Genomic DNA, 25989 nt, shown 5'->3' with positions numbered 1-25989 from the left:
ATATTCCATTAATACATCTTGGATTGTGTTGATTGTCCCTCATGATTGTAACGTTTCAGTATCTGCAAAATAGTTTTCATTTCATTTCATTAAGACGACAACAACTCTTGATTAGTTTATGATTGTTTTGTTGGTAAAGTGTTGCTGTTTCCTTTTACTTGCTTACCAAAATAGTTACTGTTGTTTTTTCCATATATCAGTAGCAATCAGCGTAGTAAATGTTATATTTTTGTACAAAGAAGAGAATGGCACATATACAGCAAACTTTTGAAGAGGTATTGGATCAAAGAAGAAAAATCTGTGCAACTATTTCTTTGGTCCCACAATTTTTTTATTCACTGTTGCACTGTGATGTTTTGATGAGTCTCGGATCTTACATCATAGATCAGGCTCTTTATATATTTTTTAATTGCACAATTATGGAATTATCATGCTAGAATTTCTGAAAATATACATAAATACTTACTGTGTGTTTAAAAGCACTAACTTCTAATCATACTTGCATGCACATAGTGTAAGTTAAAGTTTGCACGAGTTTTGTTATGTTTTTATGTGGATAACAGTAACCCATTCAGAATAATGTTATACTGGCGAGTGTTTCTGTTATTTTGTGCACCTCATTTATGTCAATGAGAGCAGGCTAAATATCATCAATACCTCTCCATATAATGCAGTACAGTTCAACGATACCATAAACTATGTCTTCCATGATGATCATAAGCTTATCATTAACAGTTTCACCAAAAGTTGAATATTATAACCTTAATGAAGGATGAGGTCTTGCAGGACTGTTGTATTAGAGTGCATTAGTTTAGCTATGTGGACCTAATAAATTGGGGACTGAGTGTATATACACACGGGAAGTCAGCAGCAGATTAGAAACACACCAGTGGCCATCTGGCATTGTTGCCTCCATGTCAAAGAACTGACCTTTTTGATTGCTTTCCTCAACAACCAGCTTCATCCAGAGTATTGGAGGCATCCTCCCTATGTTCTTGGTGCTGGCCTTCATGTACACTGTGTGCATGACCATCAAAGGCCTGGTGCTGGAGAAGGAACTCCGGCTCAAGGAAGTGCTGCGTGCTGTTGGCATTCAGAATGGCGCCCTTTGGTCTTCAAGGTTCACAGAGAACATTGTTCTGCTCACAGTTCCCTGTTTTCTCATAAGTGTCATGGTTAAGGTCAGTAAAAAAGCTGCTGAATGGAAAATATCGAAATACAAAGCATCAACATGTGAATATGTTGCATATTTGCTAATGTTAATGTATTCAGCCACATTGCTGTGTGTTGCAGAAAATCAACCAATATTCTCAAAAGAATAACCACTAACATTTCACATAGAGCATGAAGTGGAGTGGTTTTTTTATGTACTGACTATGCTGTATGATAATTTTACATCATTATCATAATAATTTCACCTAAAAGCAAATCAAACAAAACAAAATAAATACAGTTAAAGCTCATCAAAGCAGCAGGATTAAGAAAAATGCATCTGGCCAAAGGCATCCAAACAAATAATCTCATTCTCTTGTGGGTCAGGTCAGAGGTCAGACAATTGCTGATGCTTTGTGTTTTGGTATTTGTGCAGTTGCTAATCATAATCATTTAAAGATCACAAAATCAAATCATGATCACTAATTTTTAAAATCACGCCTTTCCTGGGCCAATCAAGCAACCAAAGCCGTAATTTAGTCAAGTTAAAATCATACCAGTGATATTAGCCCTTTATTTCCTCTAATTGCATCACCCCTTCCTCTGTGGCTTAAACATAAAGAAGACTTGTGTAATTTCAGAAGTCAACATTTGGTACTGTATATTTCTGTGATTGCGCTGAAAGTGGCTTCGGCCACTGGAATGCTGTACACTATTTTACATTATGTAAAATAATCCAATAAATCCAATTTGTAGGCTAATAACTATTAGTGGGAGAACAGTGGTACACCAAAGACCTCATATTCAGGAATGGGCTCTAGTGAGTGGTTTGAATTACCTTGTGCAATCCTGAAGTTTGCTTCTTTTTTAATGCACACTGCTATGATTTGTATTATGTGAACCTAATACAAACAAACATTACTGGCTTGTTATTTTTCTGAGCTGACCACTTGTCAAATTATTATTATTATTATTATTTTGTATTTAGATTTTTAAGGTATCTAATTTCAGCAGCCTTGTAACACATGCATAATGTACACACAGGTTCAACAGAAAGACAATAGTGCCTCAGACAAAAATCAAAGCAATCTCAACATCACCACGTTTACCAAGTTTATGATTTATAAAGCACTGTATGCTTTATTATCCAATGGGTCTGACGCCATCAATCAATGGGTAAGTTGAAAACATGCAATGGAATCAATTAGCTGTTGTTTATATAATGATCCTTCTATTGGATCAGTGATTTAGTGGGATACAATGGTCTTGCCTATCTGTTGAAATGATCCTCTGCTTCAGGATTGATTAGGAAAGAAGCACAAAAGTGGAGACCCTTCATGACACATGATGTAGAAACATTATATTGGTTTCCTTCAGATAGAGCACATCTGTCAAAGACTCCTTGTTTTGTAGGCGTTGTTAATGAAATAAAGAAAAAGGGTGGTTAATTTAGATCGGCCTAATCAATTTTTGCAGTTTAATTGGAAAATGTGGCTGGTAAATAAAAACTGATATTTGAACAGCTGGGTGAAATGTAATTTCCCCATCAGCCTAATGTGTTTGCAAGCCATCAACAATTTGTAAACATTAATAACAATAAATTGAGTTAGTTGAGTGCCTTGGAGGAGCAACTGCAAGCACAATGTGTATTCAGATCACAGGCCCATTCTAAATGATAATTTCACAGCCATTTTCAGCGCATTAATAATAATAGCAAATCAAATGGTAATTATCATAAGGCTGTATCTGGATTAGGTGTGACAACAACCAGTTTTGTCATCGGCACCTGAGTCCTCTGCTATTTTACACTTGATTCCTCTTCCATTATAGAGAAGGTAATGCATTTATTATGTGGAAACCTGCCTGGTATATTTGCACTGCTCCCACACTTGGCTGCCATCTCAAACCAGCTGAATCAAGATCCTCTTAACAAAAACTAACACCAATCAGTGATGATCAATACAAGTCACATTAGTGATGATCCTCTCCCAGACAGTGTGTCCTTGTTTTGACAACTTGAGACCAGCTTCCAAATGTTTTGTCTAGCTGGAAGTCGGTCATTAAAATTTGATTAATTTGTTGTGCAACACTCAGCGCTAAGAAAAGAATGCAAATGACGGTGCCAGAGACCACCTTCACAGTTGGAAGACAGCTATTGACATCTCATCAATCATAAATTCATACAGGGCTGAAAATAAATAAAAAGAGACATTGCTGAGCCAGAAATGGGCAGTGGTGGAACATTACATGTCCATTTACTCAGGTACTGTATTTAAGTACCATTTTGTAGTACTTGTACTTGAAACTACTACTTCACTTCCTGACAAATGTTGTACTTGTTACTCCACTACATTTGACAAGCTCAGTTACTAGTTAGTTTTCAGATCAAGACTTTATATACAAAACATATAACACAAAATATGATACATTGTTATTAAAATAAACAAGGAATTCATTTAAACTAAAACTGACAAACTATATAAGCTACAGCTTATACTTTCCCACTATAACAAAATGCTATTTATATGTTAATGCACCAGTAATAACAATACAATAATACAAAAATTTAACATGGTAACTGATGATAACTGATCATAACTGTGTGGCATGAGAGGCATTCTTCCTGCATGATCAGTACTTTAACCTTTGATACAACAAGAGATACAATTGAGAGTAACACCTCAGTGTCACACTAAATGTCATTTGATTATAGGAATTTTACTTGTAATGTGTGGTACAAGTGTGTATATGTGTGTGTCAGTTGCCAGCAGACTTATTCCCACTTACACCTGGTACTAACAAGACATCTTTGAAGAAGGAGGAAAAAACATGTAAATGCAAGGTGTTAATTAAATGTATTGGAATTTCAATGACGTGCGGTATCAGCTCAGCCAGGTGTAAATGCAGTCTATACAATCCTGATGAATATTTTTATAGTAAGAGTGCACCAAATGACTACATGCATGGTAAAGGTGTCACTTGTAATGATGAATCCACAATGAACCCCAACTGTGCAGTTTACCTCAGCTCCACACAATGTTTTAGCCTCTTTCAGCTCATTGTTTTGATTTTATGGCCACTTTACTGTGTTAGTTCAATCTTATTCCTCTCATAAGCAGTGTTTCCAATAGCAGACTGGCCGTTTTCAGCAAAAAGGCTCTGATAAACTCTCTGTACTCTATCTGTCCAGCATCAAACAGCAGATAAACACAAACAGGGGAGCTCAAGAGCCAGATATTTACTTTTGGGAGTAGCAGAAACAAAAGCAGACCTAAAAGGGAGAGTGAATATTGGACTTAAATTTATGAGATGGTCAGAGATACCCCTCTGTGTGAATGCTAATGTTGCTAACATGTTTGTGTATTGAAACCTAATCATAATGAAGATAGAGACTGCACATTAATAGCACGTATAAACTGGGTGATTATCTTGCCTGGTCTGACTCCTTCACCCTTCAGGTTCCTCCGGTCTCTGGCTCGCTCCCTTCCTTTATATATGACGTTAGCTTGGATCTACTCTGTGGCCATGATCATAAAGGGTATTGTCGCCGAGAAGGAGGCGAGGCTTAAAGAGACAGTGAGGATCATGGGCCTGAGAAGTGCCATCTATTGGCTGAGCTGGGCAGTGTCCAGTGTGCTTCCGCTGGCTGTCAGCGCTGCCCTCCTTGCCCTTATCCTAAAGGTGATTTCAAAATGATTAAACAGTGATTCAAGGAGAACCTAACACTACTTTTGGAGAGTTTTTGGCCATCAAGTCTCATGAACTAATGAGGCTTTTGTTTAAAATAATGAAGATGTTAATCTGAAGTGAAACCCAAGCACTAAAATGAGATAATTTTACTTGACGCTAACACAGTTGGTTTTGAGAGTTCATTTAGCTTGTGGAAATTCAGAAGAGTTTCTATAATGAACATTCATACAGCGAAATGTAACACTGTCCTCTATAAGGGTTTTAATCGTAATTGCATCCATTACAATAGCACCATTATCCTAACAGTTCAAGTGCCTCTTTGAATTAGGCTTGGAGAAGACATCAGCATCACAGTGTGATGTGGGAGAATGGATGGATTCACGAGTAGCTCTCTAAAATTAGAGAAGGGTCCTCATTCAAACTGGCAGAGCAAAAGAGTGACACATTTAATGACTTTCAGATAATGTAAGTGAATTTTAGCCCATAAGAAAAATGTTCAGATCTTTCCAATATTTTACCCATTTTAAACACCTTTTACTCTGCCAACCGTGCTTAAAAAATCAGCTATAATAATTCGATGTAAAAATTTTTTTTTGTGTGTCATGGTTTTTTTTTGTTTTGTTTTTGTGTGTGTGCGTGTGTGTGTATGTGCCTATGTATCACATTAACTTAGATGCTCACATTACTGTCTTTCTCCCATCTCTCATTTATTTCTTTTAACACAGTATGGGAAAGTGCTGCAGTACAGTGACCCTTCAGTAATCTTTGTCTTCCTGCTGGTGTTCTGTGTGGCCACCATCACTCAGTGCTTCTTCATTAGCGTCTTCTTCTCTAAGGCCAACTTAGCGGCAGCGTGTGGTGGCCTCATCTACTTTGTCCTCTATCTGCCGCACATCCTCTGCTACGCCTGGAGGGACGTCATGGGTTTTCAGGCCAAGGTTGCTGTGGTAAGTCCATCTTTAGCACCGATATTTTTTTTTTTTTTGCATACCCTTGTTCTTATGCACGAGAGGTTAGGTTTTTGCCTCTATAATCACACTTTGGCAATCACTGTCGTTTGTTCTTTATCCATTTCCTCTTCCTTTCCAATCCAAACAGGCACGGGTCTGATTTGATTGGTGCCGGTTGTTATGAAAGGGGAATTCACTCTACGTCAGTAATGTCATAGATTTGTCTTTATTGTCTGCATCAGTCTCCAGATAAATAATGTGTGAAATGTGTGCCTCTAAGTTGAATTGAGGCTCCAAAAGCTCAGAAGCACTTATACTTGTTCTGATGTATTTTGGCATTAACTTGAATTTTTTTTTTAATTTTAAACCAGACACACTCAAGTGACAGAAACATGAAACATTTGCATAAAAGGAGAGACTAGACAGACACACACAGAGGAAGCTGGGGATTTTCTCCTATCCTCTAAGGGATAAAGATAAATAGTACACCATTGCTCAACTTTCAGTGTAGCCTTTCTGCGTGACCTTTACGGCAGTGCTGGTATCATTTGTCCTCAAGCTGTCCTTTCTGCAGACAAAGACACAAAATCTTGAATCTTCATTGCTGTGCGTGCGAGTGCATCTTCTGAGAATTTCAATCAGGTCATGTTTTCTAGTTTGTCAATTTCAGCAAAGCAATATCAGGTGTGGGTGGGCAGGATAAACAGTCTCGTGTTTCTGAGTTATCAAATTAAAATTTGGCAGACAGTAATATCTTACACTTTGTAAACCTTGCTTTAGCCAAGAAGCAGTGCCAACAAATCAGGTGAAATTGCTTGTCTTTGCTTAAGTTTAAAATTATGTCATTCCATTAAGAATTTTTTCAGTCATTTTCTTTTACAGACTGCATGCAGGTTATGTAGGTGTTTTACATATAAGGCACTGCAAACCTTATTTAATCTACACAAAGTGCCATTGCAAGGTTCTCCCCTGGCACTGAGATTTCTCTCCCCCGCTACAACTAGATGGATAGCCCTCTCGCCCTCTAATTAGCATGAGCAATGTTCCTCTGACCAAACCACTATCCAGTTCATCCCCACACTTTATCAGAGATGTGTATGTGTGTGCAGAGGTTTCTTTCTCTCTCCCGGCTCGGATGAAACTACATCGTGCCGCGGCATACGAATTTTCCCCCACATTGTCCTTGATAATGAAGTCTTTAATCGGAAAAGAATTTCAAAAAGATCACCTGAATTTATATGAACAGTTTTTGATTGCGGCTCGGTGCCAAAAGAGAGCTACAGGCAGTGTATCAGAGGGCCACTATAAGACAGGGCAAAGTCACAATCCAACTTCCTATCTACTGTACTCTGACTATTTTCTCCCTGCTTTACCTCCAGATTTTAATTAGGTAGAAACAAGAGCGAGCCAAGAGTCCTTTTATGTTCTGGAAAACCAGTAATATTTTCAATTAATCTTTCAGTCCTGGAAAAGTCGCAAGGTAAAAAATGGTAATTTCTGCAAAATAATTTAAAACTCAGGTTATCCTTTGCTGAAATAAATAAAATAATCTATTACTTAACACCTGGCAACTGACTTACCCCTATTGATTTGTTCAGACTTTCTCTGTGGTACCGTGGCTCTTAATGTGATTTAAATAAAGAGCTGCAACTGAGATGATGTCCTCAAATAGTGTGTGTTGTCTCACCAAGACTCACATTTTAGAAGCTAAAACAAGGGAATGGTTGATATTTTTACTTTAAAAAATAAACCCACAATAATCAATTACTTGATTATGAAAATAGTTGCCAATTCTCCATCAATTGCCTTGTCGATAAATTGATTAATTAATGCAGCTTGAGCCTCCTCTTTGTTTTTCAGAATCCAGTATATTCTGAGAAACACTTTTCAGACAGACTTTGTACCCTGACATTTTCATGCAAGACCTGACTCGGACAGCTTTTAAATGGAATTTCCTCAGACAGAAACACATTAGTCTCTGTTGTGATCCCTGTCTGTCATTCCAACTCCATTTGTCAAAAAATGTCCTGGAAAATGACTTCTCAGACAGAGTGGGCACCCTGATTACTCTTCCTCTTAACAATGTTCTTTGTCTGCAGCCAGCCGAACGGTGGCTAAATCTGCAGTGCTGACATGTGTTCAATAGAGGGGGTTGTCTGAGTCCCAACTCATGCCCTTTTCTCAATAGCCAAAAGAGTGGCTCCTGTCGTTTTGTCAGTTGTTCACACAGAGGTCAAGGATGGGTGCCCACTAGCCCTTCTGTCACCTCTCATCTCCTGACTGACTGTTGATTGCTTGGCAGTAGATGGGCAGTGGAAGACAACACAGGAAGTTGCCAGCAGTGTTAGTCGCCAGGCTAGAGGTTTGGCGTCACTGCAGAGCTTTTCAGATTCTCTTCCTGGTAATGTAGCATCGGGTAGACAGCATCCACGATGACTTGTCTCAGAAGCTTCAGCAACGGCTTCTGCCGCAGAGAAAATGCTGTGAGCAAATGAGGCGTGATAAAACAGCTGGCAGGCAACATGGCAATGCTGAGTGATAGGCCATGGCAGATGATGTCTCATGGGCAACACATCATTTGCAATTTCCTATGTATGAAAGAGCCAACAAATCTTAGTCTGCAGCACACACATTTGAATCTCCATCTTTGTTTCTGTCTAAATTTGAAGTCCTCAGAGATGTTCAAAGGCAACACAGCAATTAAAGCAGCTGATGTCAGTGTAGATATTGTTCTTCTGTCTGCTGGAATAGTTTACTGAACACTTTTGTGTGTGATGTGGGTGGTAACAGTATATCTCTTATGATTAAGTCATCATCTGAATTCAGTAATGCTAGTGTCCAAGTAGAATTAATTATCCTTTGAGGCTATGCTGTATAGCTTTAAAGGACATTTTGGGAAATGCACTTATTCAGTTTTTTGTCAATAGTTAGATGATGAGACAGCCGCTAGTTAGCTTAGCATAACAACTGTAAACAGAGGGAAACAGCTAGCCTTGCTATGTTGAAAGGTATCAAAATCTGCCTACTACTAAGCCTACTACTAAGTGTTATTACTGTAATTCAGTAATAACACTTTATATCATATTTTCGTAATCTGTACAAAAACTTAAGTGTAAAATCAACTGTTTCCAGTCTTTATGCTAAGCTAAGCTAACCAGTCACCAGGCTCCAGCAGCATATTTAGCACATGAAGAATGGTATACACTCTTTCATCCAACTCTCAGCATGAAAGCAAATGAGTGCAATTTCCCAAAATGTCAAACTACTCCTTTAACTGTGGATGCATTTGCTTTGTATTTCATCTTTCCCAGAGTTTATTATCATGTGTGGCCTTTGGCTACGGCTGTGAGAACTTTTCCAAGTACGAGGAGCAAGGCATTGGGATTCAGTGGTACAACATTGCCAAGAGTCCAGAAGAGGGCGAACGCTACACGTTCATTGTGTCCATCATCATGATGCTCTTTGATGCTGCTTTTTACTGGATGCTTACCTGGTACATTGAGAATGTCTTTCCAGGTAATGATTTCTGAGCAGATTTGCACGCTACAATAACTACTAACTTTTTTATGTCGTTTGAGGAGGAAATGCTATATTTAAAAATGCAAAGATACTAAGATTTGGTGTTCTGTTTTACTTGCATGGCATCCCTTCACCTGGCCCAGTTTAAATCAATAGCCAATAGCTGCTATCCTAACAGACTAGTCTTAATGGTCTTCTCATCAACTCTAATTAAAAGAAGACAGGAGTTTTGCCAGGCTGTCAAAAGGAAACCTACACTGTAAAGTGCCATATTCCCTTAAGCCAGGTCGTTATTAAAATGTTAATAATGTTCTCCATGCTCAATCCCAGGCCAATATGGAATCCCTAAGCCATGGTACTTTCCTTTCACTGCATCTTATTGGTGTGGGAGAGCTTCAGTGACTGACGTTGACCCCGGTTTGCTGACGGACTCCAGTGTACATAATGGTAAACTGCCATAGAATTTTCAGTTCTCACCTGTAGTGTGTAATTACAGCGTAACCTACTCAGGTATTATATATTTGTCAGATTCTCAAGTTCATGCTCATGTACAAGCGGGAACAGAGTTCTAATAAGAAGTGTAAGTTAATTGGGATGGGTTGCAAACAAACATTAGCACCTTATTTGTCACATTGGGTGATAATAGACTTTGGCGCTTTGAAGGGAAAAAAGGTGAGTTTCAAGTGAGGAACTTGCTAAAAAAAATAATTTCCAATTAACATTGAGGGGAGTGAGCTAAAGTTATTTTTGTCTTAGTGAAAAGTAGTGTATTCATTCTACTTTTTGACTACATGCCATTAAAAGAATATTCAGTGATTTTGTCTTTGTTAACCTTATTATTTAATTTTTTTTTTATTAGTGTGTGCAAATCTCATTGATGCAAATCAGTAAATATTATCAAGAATGATTTTGTTGTTATTTTGTGTTTTGTTTCATTTGTACCATTATTTTTTTTTCTTAAGACATTTATATCTTAGATAAATCTAATAAACTGCTTTTATGCTGGGTTCTCTGTTTGTATGTGTGTGTTGTTGTGTTTCTAAAGAATATCTGGAGAAACCACCACCCAATATGAAGGCAGGGGTCTCGATCCGCAATCTTGTCAAAATCTACAAGACCGGAAAGAAGCTTGCTGTGGATGGACTAAGTGTGGACTTCTATGAGAATCAGATCACATCTTTTCTTGGCCACAATGGAGCTGGAAAAACAACCACGATGTGAGTCGTATTATCTGTTTCTTCCATGCTTTGCCACTTGGCTCAGTGTCCATGTAATTTCACAGGGTGCAACTAATCTAACTTGTACACAATACCGACTGTACTGTCTCTACATTAATTCAGTGGTCACTGCTTTCAAAGAGTGACATCTTCTGAGAGGACATTTATCACACAGAGTCAGCTGTTGTGTTGATAGTGAGAGTTATCTAATTGCTGTTATAAAAATAGTAGAGAGGTTGGAATGGGTTTGGGATGACAGCAAATAAATGAAACCCAGTGGCCCAGAAAGAATGAGTGAGAGAGGGAGCAAGTGATGCAAGACTAAGGGCTGAAGGGAAGACATCCGCTCTGAGCCACTGTAACGAAACATTACAGAGCACAATAACAGAAAGGACAGGGGAAGGACTCTGTCACACACTGAAGCACTGTATGTGGATGCATTCCCAGAAAGATACCAGAGCATCTATCTATCTGTGAGATTCAGTGTTTCACTGAATTTCTGCTTCTTGGTGGTATACGGAAATTATGTCTAAACAAGTGTTGTTTTTAATATTTTTGCACTGTTGTGTGTTGTGATCTTTTGTATGGTGCTTGGTAGTTTTCTGCTCAGGCTTGTCAGTAATTAATACATTATTAATGACCTGAGACTGAGGACAAGTTAATGGAGATGATTTGGACAGTCAGTTCTCCAAATCGTCTGATACAGCATGACATGCTGCTTCCATTTGTCAGTATGTGTGACAGAAAAATCTTTTCTCCTTTATTATGATAATTAAATTAGCATATGTTTGTGACATTGGACAAAATGTCACCATTATGTTCTACCAGTGGCTTTGAGGTTGCAGCAACTCTCCTTTTCCCAATGATTATTTATTATGATGTACAAATCAACAACCCAAATTAATCTCCAAGTTATGTAATCAGGCTATCAGGCTGTGTCTTATTTATGTCTTTTTTTCTGTGTAGGTCAATTCTGACTGGACTGTTCCCGCCTACATCAGGCACGGCCCTCATCAATGGATACGACATCCACACTGACATGGACAGCATCCGGAAGTATTTGGGAATGTGCCCACAGCACAATGTCTTATTTAATGAGTGAGTGAATTTAGCAGATAGCCATCCATCCATGTTTTCAACTGGCCATTAGTATAATCATGTTTTGCCTCTGGTTTATTAAAAAAAGAAGAAGAAAGTGGGGGGGAGGGAGGTCATTACAGAGCAATTTAATCATATGTATAATGAGGACTCAGGCTCAGGTTATTTTTCACATCAACACATCATTATCACTTTACCTTTTTTATGTTAAAAATTGAAATGAACTTGATTCTCTCCATCCACTAAGTTTCTCCTAATGGCATCATTCCCAGCTATTATTCAGTTCACCTTTAGAGTCCCCTCTATTTCTCTCTCTCCACAAACTGACGACTGTAACTCGACACAAGTCCTACATCATAATTATGGCTCAGCACCTGCAAATTACTTTCATTAATATTAATCCCACACAGTTAAAGCATCTGTATTAAATAGAGTTAAAATATTCATGCAAACATTGAGGTAGACATTACGACATATTACTTCAGTTCACCAAAGTGCAGTTAGATTGGAACTGGATCATCTTGCCAAATGCTTTAATGACACCATGGATGTTTCAAACAACTGCATGGGACGCCCTCTTTGGTCACCCATACCTTCTCACATGTCATACAAATGGGGTGTTATGATATTATTTTCACCTCGCCAGGCTGACAGTGGAGGAGCACATCTACTTCTATGCTCGGCTGAAAGGACGCAGCCGTGATGAGGTGAAAATTGAGATGGACCAGATGATTAAGGATGTTGGTTTACCACATAAGCGGAAGGATCTTGCTAAGAACCTGTCAGGTGTGTCTGTATGTGTGACATCTTTTGAATCTGTGTATCTCAGAGGGTCTGAATGAAATTATGCTGAGATGTAAATTTTGCTTTTGATGTGTGCATCAGTTTGTGTGCTCGGTGGATTCATTCCCCCTGGGAAGGAATATCATCTGTAGATTATCCTTTCTATTCAGGAGAAAGCTGCGCTGTTACATCGCTCCTGTGCCAGCACACGTGCATGCAGCTGTCTTGACGAACACATGCGATGTACCTGTGTGTCACAGGTTGTAATTCATTGTCTGGGGGGCATGAGCAAGTCCTGCTTGATAAATTGTCCCCAGTCACGGATGGTTTGTGAGAGAAATCACTGAAATATGACTTTCAAGGTTGATCTATGCTGACATTTCCACTACATTAGCACTACATTGGATGCATTTTGAAGAGCTGGCTATGAGTGGAGACTGGAATAACTGTAGTAAGGTGTATCCACTTCCCTGCCATCAATCATCTTGCACCATGCAAGAGACAATAAAACACAGAGAGGTACATCTCAGCACATTTATCCCATAATCAGTTCTCAATTCTGTGTCCAAACATAATGTTGACAGATGGTTGTGTAGGATTTTTTCAGTGATTACAGGAACTACTGCCCAGGACAACGATGACTATCCATTTTATGTCATCTGCAGTTTGTACATGTTTTTGTCTATTTAAGTACATGTTCAAGACATAATATATCACTAAAAAACCATAGCTGATATAGATTGTTCTGTCTTCTAGGTGGCATGCAGAGGAAGTTGTCCGTGGCTATAGCTTTTGTTGGTGGCTCAAAAATCGTCATCTTAGATGAACCTACAGCAGGAGTGGACCCCTATGCCCGCAGGGGTATCTGGGAACTGCTGTTAAAGTACAAACAAGGTATGGGATCAGTGGTAAAACCAAGGCTCCACTAGAGACTTTGAAGTCCCCTATGTTTGCAGGATTGACTGGAATGCACATAGCACGTGTTTGATCTCTTTCAAACCCAGAAACTTTCCAAAACTGAGCCTGACTCCAGGTAAACTTTTAACTGACAAGGCTCAAATGTATCCAGTATGAGAGCTGTTAAGGTAATGAACCATCTCGAGCAGCAGCAGTTATTTTCTTAGCCTTGCTCTCTGTGACACTCAATTGTGGGTGGAGAGAAATTGTAATTTGTACGGGAACAGATTGAAACACAAGTGAAGACAAGTGAATCCAAGAAGCTTTAATTGACATTGCTATTTAACAGAGTCCCTAATTGTCTGCCATATCAGTCAGCCTGTCACTCTCTGGCCTTATATACTTTGTGGTTGCTAGTGGCTGTAAGCAGGACATAGACATTATAGGAACACATTCTCTGAGCAGATGTCTAAATGTTTAATGTGCATTGAGTGACATTCAGCCCTCACTGTGTCATTAGCTTCTCTCCCTCTAATCAAGTCCTTTCACTCCAATTGGGAGCCGCAGATAACTCTGTTATAATGAGAACACCCACATTCAGGCTGGTTGAATGAGTCATGTTTTGTGCCTCTCCAGTCTTATTTGCACCACAGTGTTACTAAGGTTTGTCATTAAGCAAAAAAGGCTACAGGCAGTCTATTTGTGTGAAAGCTGAAATTGGACTTAATATTGAGGTTCTTCATAGATAATTAACAGTGCAGCTTTTTCACACAGACAGGTTGACCAGATTGCCCTTAGTGTATGCTGTTTTCATTAAATTCAGTAGGGACTTATTTGGTTGATGAGAGCTCGAGATATAAAGGAACATGGACAAACTGTACACACATTTATAGATTAAATTAAGCCCCCAGTGTATTTTTAAGATGAATATGCTTGATTTATCTTGTTATAAGCTGGGATTGTTCATAAAAAAGTGCTACTATCTATGCATTCAAGGTGGCTTTTAATGTCTCTTTTGTCATCTGTCATGAGAAAATTACTGTAAAAGGTGAAGATTTAAAGTAAAAATTAGCAAATTATGAATTTTTAATTGTTATCCATTACTGGAAGTTGATTACTATTAAATTACCCCTCTCATTATCTTGTAAAATGGGCCTCAAGGATGATATCCATATAATAGATTTTATACATTCCGCCTTGTGCCTTCAGCTTTGCATTTTTTGCTGCTGCAGCATCATTTTTTATCGCCTAATTTATTGATTATAATTGATAACTACCAATTTACAAGCCTTTTCTGGTACCATGAAAGGCTTTTTTTAAATCTTGCAAAACTATTTTACTGCAGTGACATTTAATTTCACATACTGTAGATGCACATGCACATACATAGCCTAATATATTTTAGATTACAAAGCTAATAAAACCTGTTATATCCAAGTATTTCTCCCACCAAATTAGTGAATATTTCATTTTAACAGCTTGTGTCAGCAGCCATGTCATCACTGAGAGTAAAAACATTAATATCCCTCAAGTTATAAGGATTTAATCGGCAGTTATGCAGTTAAATTCCATAAACTTGCTCCTCAAATATGCAATAAACAGTATATTATAGCTGATGTTATAGCATTGAGAATCTTGAATCCCACCTTGAAAACTGACACAGTGAATTATGCATTTAGAATAAGATTTAATCTGTCACATGTAGGCAGGCGAGCTACTTTGTGAGAATAGGTGCGAAGAAACTGTGGGAAATATTATTGTTAGAACACTAGAACAAGATGTTGTTTTTCATTCCCTTTGTATGTCTTGTTTCACACTTCTGAGATATAAGAAACAAAAATTTAACTTTTGTACAGTTTTGACATGAAGGAAAAATTATTCAAATAATCATCTCCATGGCTCCATTACAGAAAATGTATGCGGCTTGATTTTGTTACTGAATTTAAATAATTAGGCTATATTGTATGTATCATTAGAAAAAGACAATAGGCAGAATAGTTTTCTGTCTACCAAGACTTACCTTGAAAACATATTTACTGGTGAAATACAAGCTGGATGTTTGTATCAACTCCATTTGTTGTAGACTCAGATTGCAGTTGCATGCATTTTTAGAGTTTCTCTGGCAGTTGTAAATTCAAGTAGCATACCTAATGCATTTTCTTTCCCAGGAATACAGATTAATGTACAGTTGAAGCCAGTGTTGCAGTACAAATGGCATAAAAATGTATTAGCCTTTGTTTCTTGCATGCGATCTTACATAAGTCGTTTTATGACATAGAAAAAAAGCCATTCTGTAGGTTTTTTTGGGAAAAAAATAATAATTTGATAAAAATCGAACTTCTTCAATGAAATATGAAGTAGAAGATGGAAGGGAACACAAAAGCAAGCTGTAATCACTAAACTGTAGTACTTGGAACATCATCATCAAACTAGAAAATATTCTCTCATCTTCTGCAACCAAAAAAATAATAATTACAGATTCCTTAACCACATCAATCCACATCAATCCACTTTCAGTTGTCAACAGACCATATTCAAGTGTTCTTAAAAACATTTAATAAAACTCTTGTAGTGAACAAAACTTGGCATTGAACTTGCATTTCTAGCATTTTTTAAAATCTATTATTATCTTATCTTATCTTATCTTATTATTTATTATATATCTCATCACATTTAATCAAAACTACAAGCCCGTCTGTTTATTTAAACTTAGTGGACAGGCTGTAAACTGCAAAGTAATAAAAAAAATTTATTGATCTGAATTGATTGCCACAAACAGCAGTTAATACAGTTTTGTCCAGTAATTCATCTCACTGCCGGTATACATAATATCTGTCCAGCTGTACTCAACCACTGTGAAATCCATTTTTATCAGCATGATTTAGAGGGAAGGAAGCTAAATAACAGAAACCAGATTTCCAGCCTCACTTTGCTGTACGTTGTGCAAGTGCTACCAATTTACCTGAACACACCCAACTCCGTTTGATATATCACTTTGTGCTGTAATGCACCGCAACACACTATAAATCAGAATACCTTTGTGGGCCATCTGCACTCCAAACACATTTATTTTGCTCCCAACTCACGGATGATGCAGTGCGTTTTGATTATTTTATTTTTTTCCTTGTAAACCACAACAAATCCCCAGGAAAATCATCTGTGAGTTTGAGCATCTCATACAGAATGAGCTGGCTCAGTCAAACTAAACCTCATGCAATCTCCTCAGCCCACCCCCTTCATAAACAAAGCTTTTCTCCCCCCATATGTTAAATTGACTGGGTTGTGGGCATTCATTCAACTTGGGCATTTTGTTGAGTTTGTATATTGAGGGATCCAGACTTGCTTGGCATAGCATAAGGCAGAAATACTTAACTGAGAACGGATGGATTTAGCAGCTCAGCTGGTGGCAGGGCACAAAAAGGGGGGAAATAGGAGGAGCGGGGGAGAGAGAGCGGAAATAGTTGGCCAAGCAAAATGGCTGCATGGAGCTGCAGTTAATGACCTGAGTGTGTCCTTGTCCCTGGGATAATACGACCTGCGAAGATACAAATTCAACCAGTTTGCAGCAAAAAAAAGCTGCCATGCTCAGCAGAGGACTTGACCTTCTGCAATAAACACCAGCATATTCAGTGAAGAAGGGGTCAAAACTTCATCCAGTCAGCTACTTACTAAGTGTAGATCTCCTTATCATGTTTTCACATTAGTATACTTGATATGACACATCTGTCATCTCTGTAAGCAGATGCAGTGATCTGATACTTGCTGATCAAATGTCTTAGCAAGATTTAGAGTCTACAGTCATGCTGTTTGCTCTGTGAGGCTATACTTGAGCTAACAGCTAATGACATGATGTCAAGCCAGTATAATGTGTACCATGTTCAACACCATAATTTAGCATGTTAGCATGCTAACATTTTCTATTTCGAACTCCACGCAAAGTGCAACTGAGCCTGATGGGATTTTGCTACTGAAGTATTGATATGAAAAAAAAGTGTCATTTTTAATATTTTTAATTGATAATGTCAGTCAAGGAAAAGTTAAAGATTACCAAAGTTCATCCTGTGGGGAACATGAATGCCTGTTCAGTAGCTGTCAAGACATTTTATTCCCAACCACAAATGTAAACCTAATGGCGACATAAGATCACCAAAGCCATGAGGATTCGTCCTTTCACTATACCAGTAACCATAAGTGCCTGTACTGGATGCCATAGCAATTCATTGAATGGTTGACAAAATATTTGAGTCTGGAGCAAAGTGGTGAACCAACAGAGTGGCATTACCATCCACAGAGCCATGCTGCTAGCATTGCTAAAAATCCAGCTGCAAGTACCATTTATTGACATTTTGTGGCCTTATTAAACAACCATTTTGTATGATTTAGTGGCATCTACCTGTGAAGTTGCAGATTACAAACCAACTGAATACCCTCCCTCACCCCTCCCTTCTCAAGTCTAAAGGGTAACCTATGGAGGCCTTCAGGGAATGTAAAAATGTGAAAGACCCTTTCTAGAGCCAGTGTTTGGTTTTTCCATTCTGGGCTTCTGTGGAAATATGGCAGGGCAACATGAAAGAGGACCGGCTCTGTATGTAGATATGAAGGGAATGAAAACACGATTCTTAGTTTCAGATGATTATACGCTAATGAGTGCATAATGTTTTATTTCATCTCTGCCAATAGATCCCCCTAAATTCTACACACTGGTCCTTTAACTGTAAAAAAAACTGTAATTATCTTGAACTAGCACAGTCTTTTCAAAGTCACTGACATCTAAGCAGGTTTCTCTCTTTGTCACTTAATAATAAAGGCATGGGTGTCTGCTTTAAAACATGATAGGATCAAAAGTTACCCAGTTCTCTGTGATACTGCTTTCACGTCAACTGCAGAGACATGACCATGCTGTGACTTCATTACAGATCTAGTTCTTTTTTATGATTTCTGGGGTATGTGATAATTAATATGTGTTATCTGATACAGCATGATATGAAAGGATTAGAACACCTGTGAATAACCTTGCAATGCATGTTGTAGTTGTCAGTGCAATTGTGCTCAGTTTGATGCCTCTCAAACCCAAGGACTCGCAGCACAAAAGGGAGCACTGGAATAGAATGTGGTCTCATAGAAAAGCTGGAAAGTAGGCTTTGGGTGGGCTTTATCATAATTTTCATTTTGTCCCAGACTCACACTCATGCAATCTTCTGGTTTGTTGCCATGTGGATAAGCATGGCTAACAAACAGAGTCAAATCAGCAGTAAGGTAAAAAGTGACTACCATGCTGAGACAGATTGTGATATTGGCTTGATTTGAACAGTTTGTGATCCATGGCATCTCTTCTCCTCAGACTTCTTTTTCGTAACAACAGTTGTCAAATCAAACAAGGTCCAAAGAGAAAGATGCCTCAGAGATATTCTTTATTTTTTCAGAATTTCCAGTTTGTGCCTTCACTTTTTTATATTTGCAATCTTGTGTGTTTTTATTCTTTACTTTAGACGCAGTGTGTGTGACTCACAAACAAGGGTGCGCACCACCACACCACTTCAGGCATCAAGCGCACACTCTTTTTGTGCACAGGTGACATGGATTGAATCTCTCTCTCTCTCTGCCTCTTTCCAGGTCGCACTATCATTTTGTCTACACACCACATGGATGAAGCAGACATCTTAGGGGATCGCATTGCCATCATCTCCCATGGCAAGATGCGCTGCTGTGGCTCCTCACTCTTCCTAAAGAAATGTTTTGGCAGCGGCTACTACCTCACTCTGGTCCGAGATGGGACTGAAAAGATGACAACTCAGCGTCAGGGTATTATACACAATCAGGCCCCAGAGGTACGAACAGATAATGTATGTAGTTTCTGCGTACTCATTAGAGTTAGCAGGTTTGTAATTGTTACCTATTTGTTCTGATAGCATGTTATGTTATTGTCCACTTATGCAGTAATTTTCTAACTTGGTGGATTTTCATTCTATAATTGAATCACACTGGTATGCTTTAAAGAAAAGATCAAAGCTGCTTCAAGCATATATAGTACATACTGTTCCTTTTTAGCAATAAGCTGATTGTCAGCCCTGGATACAGCTGGTTGTTGCAACCACATTTTCTGCCATTGTTTCCATTATTCTGAACACACTGATCAAATGAGCCATATATTGACTCATATATTTTTATGTTTTAGTGTCTTCCTGGAAGCTACCGTGGTTTTGTTTAAGAGAGAAACTTTTCAGATATTTTAGATATTACATTAGATTTGTTGAAACGGAATTGAACCCCTCTTATCACTTTTTAGTTTTTAGATACTGATTGTCAAGCACTAAAACTTGGCACTGATTAGCATGTGAGATTTGCAGTCTTGTTTACTTATATTACTTCTTTACTTATAGCGGTGTTTAGCTCAGTGGGTAGAGCACCCGCCCCATATGTTGAGGCTATAGTCCTCACTGCAGGCGGCCCTGGTTCAAATCCCGCTCTGAGTGGCCCTATCCTCCCCTTTCTGTAAGTCGCTTTGGATAAAAAGCGTCTGCTAAATGACTAAATATTCAAATGAGATATTTACAGATTTTAAGTCATAATAGTATCTATTTTAGATAGTGTTTTGGATTTTTGTCTTTTATTTGAAAGTGGACAGTAGTGACAGAAACAAAGCAAGAAACAAATATCCCATGGTGCAATTATATTGTATGCATCTCCACTATGCCATGAGGACATCAGAACATATTTTATTTTGACAATGTTTTACATGGTTTTAATTAACATTGAACATTGAGAAATGTGACATATTTTCCTAAGTGAATAAAAAGGTTATAATAAACATAAGTAAGTTATCAAAATCCATTGTTTTTGTATTCTCAAGGATATTTCAACAATGCACAAAGCTGTTGACAGACACATCACTGAATGTGTTGTCTCATTATCTTCAGACACACATATTTGGTGATTAGAACCCCTGTCTGACCACACAGTTACCCTTCCTTTTTATCCTTATTAAAATAACTTCACATAAATCTTCTGTAATTGGAAGGGTACCATTCTTTTTCACCTTAATGTATCATGGAAAGAACTTTAGCTGAAAGCCCTTTTGACACAATAGTAACCTCTCTCTAGTCTATTATTGAGCATGGCTCCCTCTGACTTTCCTGAGTGCTCCCTTTCTCTCTTGCCACCCTCCCCCTGTAATGATCTGTGTTTAGTCTCTCCCAGCATGAGAATTGGCAAACGCCTACGTGCTGGATGATACTAATTGTCACCGGGGAGAGGGGTGATTCTCGCTTTTGCTCGCCAATGGTGCCTCACACACTTAGTTTTAATCAATAGGAGCAAATGAACAAGATGCACTGATGCCAGCAGGGCTAGAGCAATTACCATTAGTCTGCAGGCTCTTTGAGGTGAGAAGAGTCATTTGTTTGAAATAAATAAATAAACATGCAAACACCTTTGTGGCCAAGGTACAATAGTACCCCCTTTCCTGGATGACAACTTTGTAATTCACTGGAAGATTTTGCAATTACACAGCCAGTATAACAGGAAACGGGGCTGGACACAGTTTGATTGTCCTGATTACATTTTAGTGTCCTACCCCATTTAATAAATGTCATAAAGTTCTTTAAAAACGTAACAAGGTTTATGTAAACTTTGTTGAAATTAAAACGTCAGTTTCATTTCTCTGTATTGTCTTAGACTGAAAAGACTGTGCCTTCATGTTACATTACAAGTTGAAAACATTACCTGTTGTTGCATGCACACAGCTATGTTTAGAGCAATTAAATAGAAACTTGTGGATGGCATCCATTATTTGATTAATGCAAGACAGGAGTTGTCAAGGAGGCACTGTTCATCATTCTAAGTGGTAAGCAATGATAAAGCTGTTCTAATCCAATTCTGATTAACAGGAGAAAGACTGTCCTTTGAGGGGCAGCCCAGACGATGGCATCGGCAGCCAAAGCTGGAGCACCTCTGATCCCTCAGGTAGGAACTTTATCTCTGGTATTGCCAGTTTTGGATTTGCACTGTCAAATTTATGCTACATGAAAATAATTCATACAACCAACATTTAAAAATGGTGCTAATAGTTCGTCCAAAACTGAAAATTCTGCCTTCATATAAAAAATTTTTAAAAAATTGTAAATTTACTAAATTAGTAATTTATCATTAGTAAGTTATAACAAACAGCAAGGCAGGTAACCCATCTCCATGTCTGTCAGTCTTCAAAAAAAACTATGGACAGTTCAAAAATAGGCAAGCAATAACCATAAAACCTCTCAAAATAGAATCATCCACATGTGCTCAAGATCCATTAGCTCATTGATTTTCCACGTAATACCAAACCAACGGACACCACAGAAAGAGTAAAGTAGCTGGTGCCTTGAGATGCTGTTGAAATGTTCTAACTAGTAGAGTGCACTTTAAAGTAAAGTTTCAGATACAGATGAGAAAGGACAGAGAGAGGGTTAGGACAGCTCTGTGAGTGCAGAAAAACTGGGAGACAATAAGGAAAATAATGGATATTTGAACCTAATATGGTGTATTTTGAACATCCTGTTTCAGATAATGACAAATGAAGGATGATCTCAGCTCCTCTCTAGCAGTGCTGTTTTTTTTTTGTGTGTGTAGACAGCGTTAACGCTTCATGTCCTCTTGTTAGTTGGGCTTGCTCCTCAGCTCTGCTCATTGACAGCTAATGTGACATCCATGTGAGGTACAGTCTCAAGTGACTTTTGCCCACTCTACCAGAGTTTGGTGAGACTTCACAAGGAGGTTTTGAGCCGAGACATTCACTTCCATAATAAATAACAGCAGGCTTGGTCCTTCATATTCAGTGCAAAAGTTTGTGGAAACTAGATGTAAAGATACAGGTATTTGTGACATTTGAGAGGAGTTTTATGCCCAATGCTGCCAAGAAGGCATCGCCTAATGTAGTACTGTAAAATGTATTTTGATTTCCAATATATGCCCATCCATGCCATATAGTCTATATCTTATATCAATCATTATCAAAAACAAACCTTATCTACCATGTACACAAGTAGCTCAACCCTGTTATCTTGATACAGTGTTAGCATAACTCATGCACATTAAACATGAATGAGCATTAGTCAAACAGTTTTATCTGTATTACATCAAGCCATCTATCCTCATGGTTGTTCTAACGGTTTCTATTTTGCTCAGTTCATATTTTCCCATGTGTAGCTTTTGTCTCTTCCATATTTTCCATATTTCCTTTTCCCAGTTTGTACGGTCATGTTGGAGGGTACATTAAGTTTCTTTCATACAGCTGATGAAAAAAAGAATAACCCAACTCCTCTGATTCTCTCACAAGTCAAACTCAGAAATCTACAAACTGAGACAAATTTTCACCCTCATTATCTCTGATAACGTCAAATCAAATCAGTTCTACAAAGCACAGATTATTGATGCTTTAATTACATATTTTAAGCAATTTTCTAATATACTACTGTCAATCTCATTTGGCACACTCTTATTTTGAATTTTTAAAACTCAGGATGTTACGCTAACACTCCAAAACTGACAACCAAAGTCTTAATCAAACAATTAATCATTGAGCTTACACTAGAGTGTTTTTGGCAAATGGCTCAGACAATTAAAAACTTTCTTCAGTTTTTTACTGGAATTATAACAGCAGAAATACTGGCAGACTCACAACATATGATGCTGTTTATTTTATTTGTTTTGATCATCCTTGGCCATGATGGTGTAAACAAACAAACTCACGATCAGAAGAAAACTCTCAGGTGGGCTCCAGGTTATTATGCATGGAAAATAAATCAAAATCAAACCCGTGTGTTTCTTCAAAATGACTATAGGCATAATGCTTACATATAAGCTAGAAAATGCCATTAAAGAAATCATATTCCACAACTGACAGTACATTTCTCTTTATTACCACCCACACACACACACACACAAACACACACACACACACACACACACACACACACACACATACTTGTACTTCTATCTTTGTGAGGACACTCACTGACATAATGCATTCCCTAGCTCCTTACCCTAACCCTAACCTTAACCATCACAACTGAGTGCCTAACCCTAACACTAACCCTGACCCTAACCTTAACCTAAACCTAATTCTAACCAGAACTCTAAAACCAAGTCTTAACCCTCAAAATGTGATTTGAAGGTGTCTCAAAAAGTGAGGACCGGCCAAAATATCCTCACTTTCCCAAAATGTCCTCACTCTGTTAGTAAAATACTTTTTTTGGTCCTTACTATGTAGCAAGTAAAAATACAGACACACACACACACACACACACACACACACACACACACACACACACACACACACACACTCTCACTCACACACACACACACACCAGCAAACAGACAGAAACACACATTTTCACAAATAATTCAGTATGATGTGTGAAGCAGATCCATTTACTTCTTCATAAAGCACCACGCCGTTGGTTGTTAAGCTGCAGTAATTATGTATGAGCGGTTCTGGATCAATAACGGATGCAGTGCATTCTGCGACAGTGTCCTGATTGATTCTCACTAAGACCCAGCTTCAGAATGGATGAGGCAGGAGAATTGTCTGCTGATGTGTTTCAGTATGTTTAAAGGTCAGAGCGCCAGGTCTGTTGTCATCCCAAATGTTACACATTAGTTTTTAAAAGTGAAGTTTCTCTGGTATTACATTGTATCAATGTTGAGTTTATTGTGTGAAAGATGTTGTCATTTACATATTGTATTTCTTATCAGCAAGTAGTTGTGGTTGTGCTTGAACTCCCTTTGTGTTACATCACTCTAACAAATAACTTTCTCTAAAACGATGAAAGATAAATAAAAACAGGGATGAAATGTATGTTATCCACGAGGGTCTGTTGTATGTGTGTGCGCAGTCTTGCCATCTGATGTTCTTTTGCGGCTATTCGTCTGGCAGATTTGACAGCTGTGGGTCAGCTTGTGCGGCGCCATGTCCCTGAGGCGGTCTTCTTGGAGAGCATCGGTCAGGAGATCAACTACATACTGCCCTATAGTGGGGCAAGAGATGGGACCTTTGCGCTGCTCTTCCAAGAACTCGACCTGGCCATGGCTGACCTTGGCCTGACCAGCTACGGCATCTCTGACACCACGCTGGAGGAGGTATGCTGAGCGTGGGATTGACACAAGAGATAGAAGCATGTGCATGTATAGAGAGACTGCCCACTTACATGGACATAACAGAACATAAAAGTTCATCTACAGGCAAAGTTAACCTTGTTTTTCTTTTTCTTCTTTTCCTTTTGTTAGTGCTGTAATTTCACTTCATACCACACTTACATGTTTTTTCTGCTCCTCCTTCTCCGCCTCCCTCTTCTCTTGTTTGTCTTTGTCTGCCTCTCAGAGTCTGTAAGCAATCAAAGTTTTGGTGGACAGTTTTCAAGTCTCTGCATCACAAATTATACCACTATGCTAAATGGTAGCACTGTAACAAGCAATTTTACATTTTAGGTAATAACTTAAAAGCTGTGAGACCTATCATATATAATATAGAATCTGTCTCAGCCAAGTAATTGCAATTACAGTTCCCAGTTTGTCAGTGTCCACTAAAAGGAATGCAGCTATCATTAATTAATCCTGCTTTGACAAGTCAAAATGTCTGCTGTGATGGTTTTGATGCCAATATGAAGTGTTTTATCATGTTGTTTCAGTCTCAAATAAATGTCACATAGGGCGTCTGTGGGCTTTACTGCACGTTACGTATCAGTGGTTGAAGCCCTGCAGACTGTGAACCAGAGCTTCACCTGAGCCTGTTTCTAAAGCAAATTAGAATGAGCAGCAAATATAAATAGACCTCATTTGATCAGTGTATTTAGAAACATAGTGGCTTTAATTTCTGCTAGATTTTACACTTTGTATATTTCAGCTTTTTGCATCATGTTTATGTCAGACTTTCTGTTCTTTTTGCCAAGATGCACTGAAGAACTTCATGATGAAAATACATCTTTGCTGTCCAACATAAACCAGGAGCATTTCCTGATTTTAAATTTTTCAGACAAACTGAAGGATTTAATGTTCCTTAACAGATTGAAAAAAGTTACCCTAACCCTTAAGTTAATAAACCATTGATAAGATGCGGCTTAGCTAAAAAAGAAAAAAAAAAAGAAATAAAGGATTGTCACAAAGCTGATAAATAAGTGTGATTTTCGCAGCTGATGAAAAGTTGTTGATTTGGAAAGATATGGTTTTCACAGTCATGTCTACAATTAGAAAAGTGAGGTGGAGAATTCCCGAAATATTCAAAGCTCAACCTTCCAAACTTAGATAAAGTACCTGTTTTTACAAAGTGAATAAATTTGGTTATAACTAATTATGATAAGATTGATGAAATCATTCTGGAAAAGGCCATTTTGCCTCACATTTTTACCTGATTTGTAAAACTGATATCCTTGCAATCAAATAAACTTTCCCTATATGCGTTGACCCTCTAGGAGCAGCAGTAATAGTAGTAATAGTATTGTTACTGCAGATTGTGCAGATTACTCACACAGTGTGTTTGGCATGTAGACGCATCTTGGATAAGAAAACCGAAAATGCTGTTCATGTAACTCAGACATGAATCAGACACTCGTGGCCTGCAGGCAGTGTGAATAATTCCTTTTGAGTATCGAAAATTGAGACACGACAAGGTTATTTCACCCATCCATGTTTTCTTTTGAAGTCCAGCAATA

The 25989-nt window shown here is 38.2% G+C and overlaps 1 protein-coding gene across 3 annotated transcripts in view; it reads left to right on the top strand.

Moving 5' to 3' along the window:
- The window catches only part of LOC139621272 (phospholipid-transporting ATPase ABCA1), a 166579-nt gene that overhangs the window by 45655 nt on the left and 94935 nt on the right, over positions 1 to 25989 (top strand). For 2 of the 3 annotated variants that reach the window (XM_071477564.1, XM_071477566.1), the window contains exons 15-25: positions 959 to 1181; positions 5568 to 5789; positions 9104 to 9308; positions 9642 to 9758; positions 10357 to 10528; positions 11495 to 11626; positions 12273 to 12412; positions 13166 to 13303; positions 18920 to 19134; positions 21193 to 21268; positions 24219 to 24421. In XM_071477564.1, the coding sequence (XP_071333665.1) occupies positions 959 to 1181; positions 5568 to 5789; positions 9104 to 9308; positions 9642 to 9758; positions 10357 to 10528; positions 11495 to 11626; positions 12273 to 12412; positions 13166 to 13303; positions 18920 to 19134; positions 21193 to 21268; positions 24219 to 24421 (1843 nt within the window). Of the gene's footprint in view, positions 1 to 958; positions 1182 to 4610; positions 4834 to 5567; positions 5790 to 9103; positions 9309 to 9641; positions 9759 to 10356; positions 10529 to 11494; positions 11627 to 12272; positions 12413 to 13165; positions 13304 to 18919; positions 19135 to 21192; positions 21269 to 24218; positions 24422 to 25989 lie in introns of all 3 variants that reach the window. The other variant, XM_071477565.1, reaches the window with a different exon arrangement.

The sequence above is a fragment of the Trachinotus anak genome, unplaced genomic scaffold (genome assembly GCF_046630095.1).
Source record: "Trachinotus anak isolate AG129_WGS33_773 ecotype Australia unplaced genomic scaffold, CSIRO_AGI_Tana_v1 ptg000005l, whole genome shotgun sequence".
Classification (NCBI taxonomy): domain Eukaryota; kingdom Metazoa; phylum Chordata; class Actinopteri; order Carangiformes; family Carangidae; genus Trachinotus; species Trachinotus anak.
This window is presented reverse-complemented; position numbering and strand designations above follow the sequence as displayed.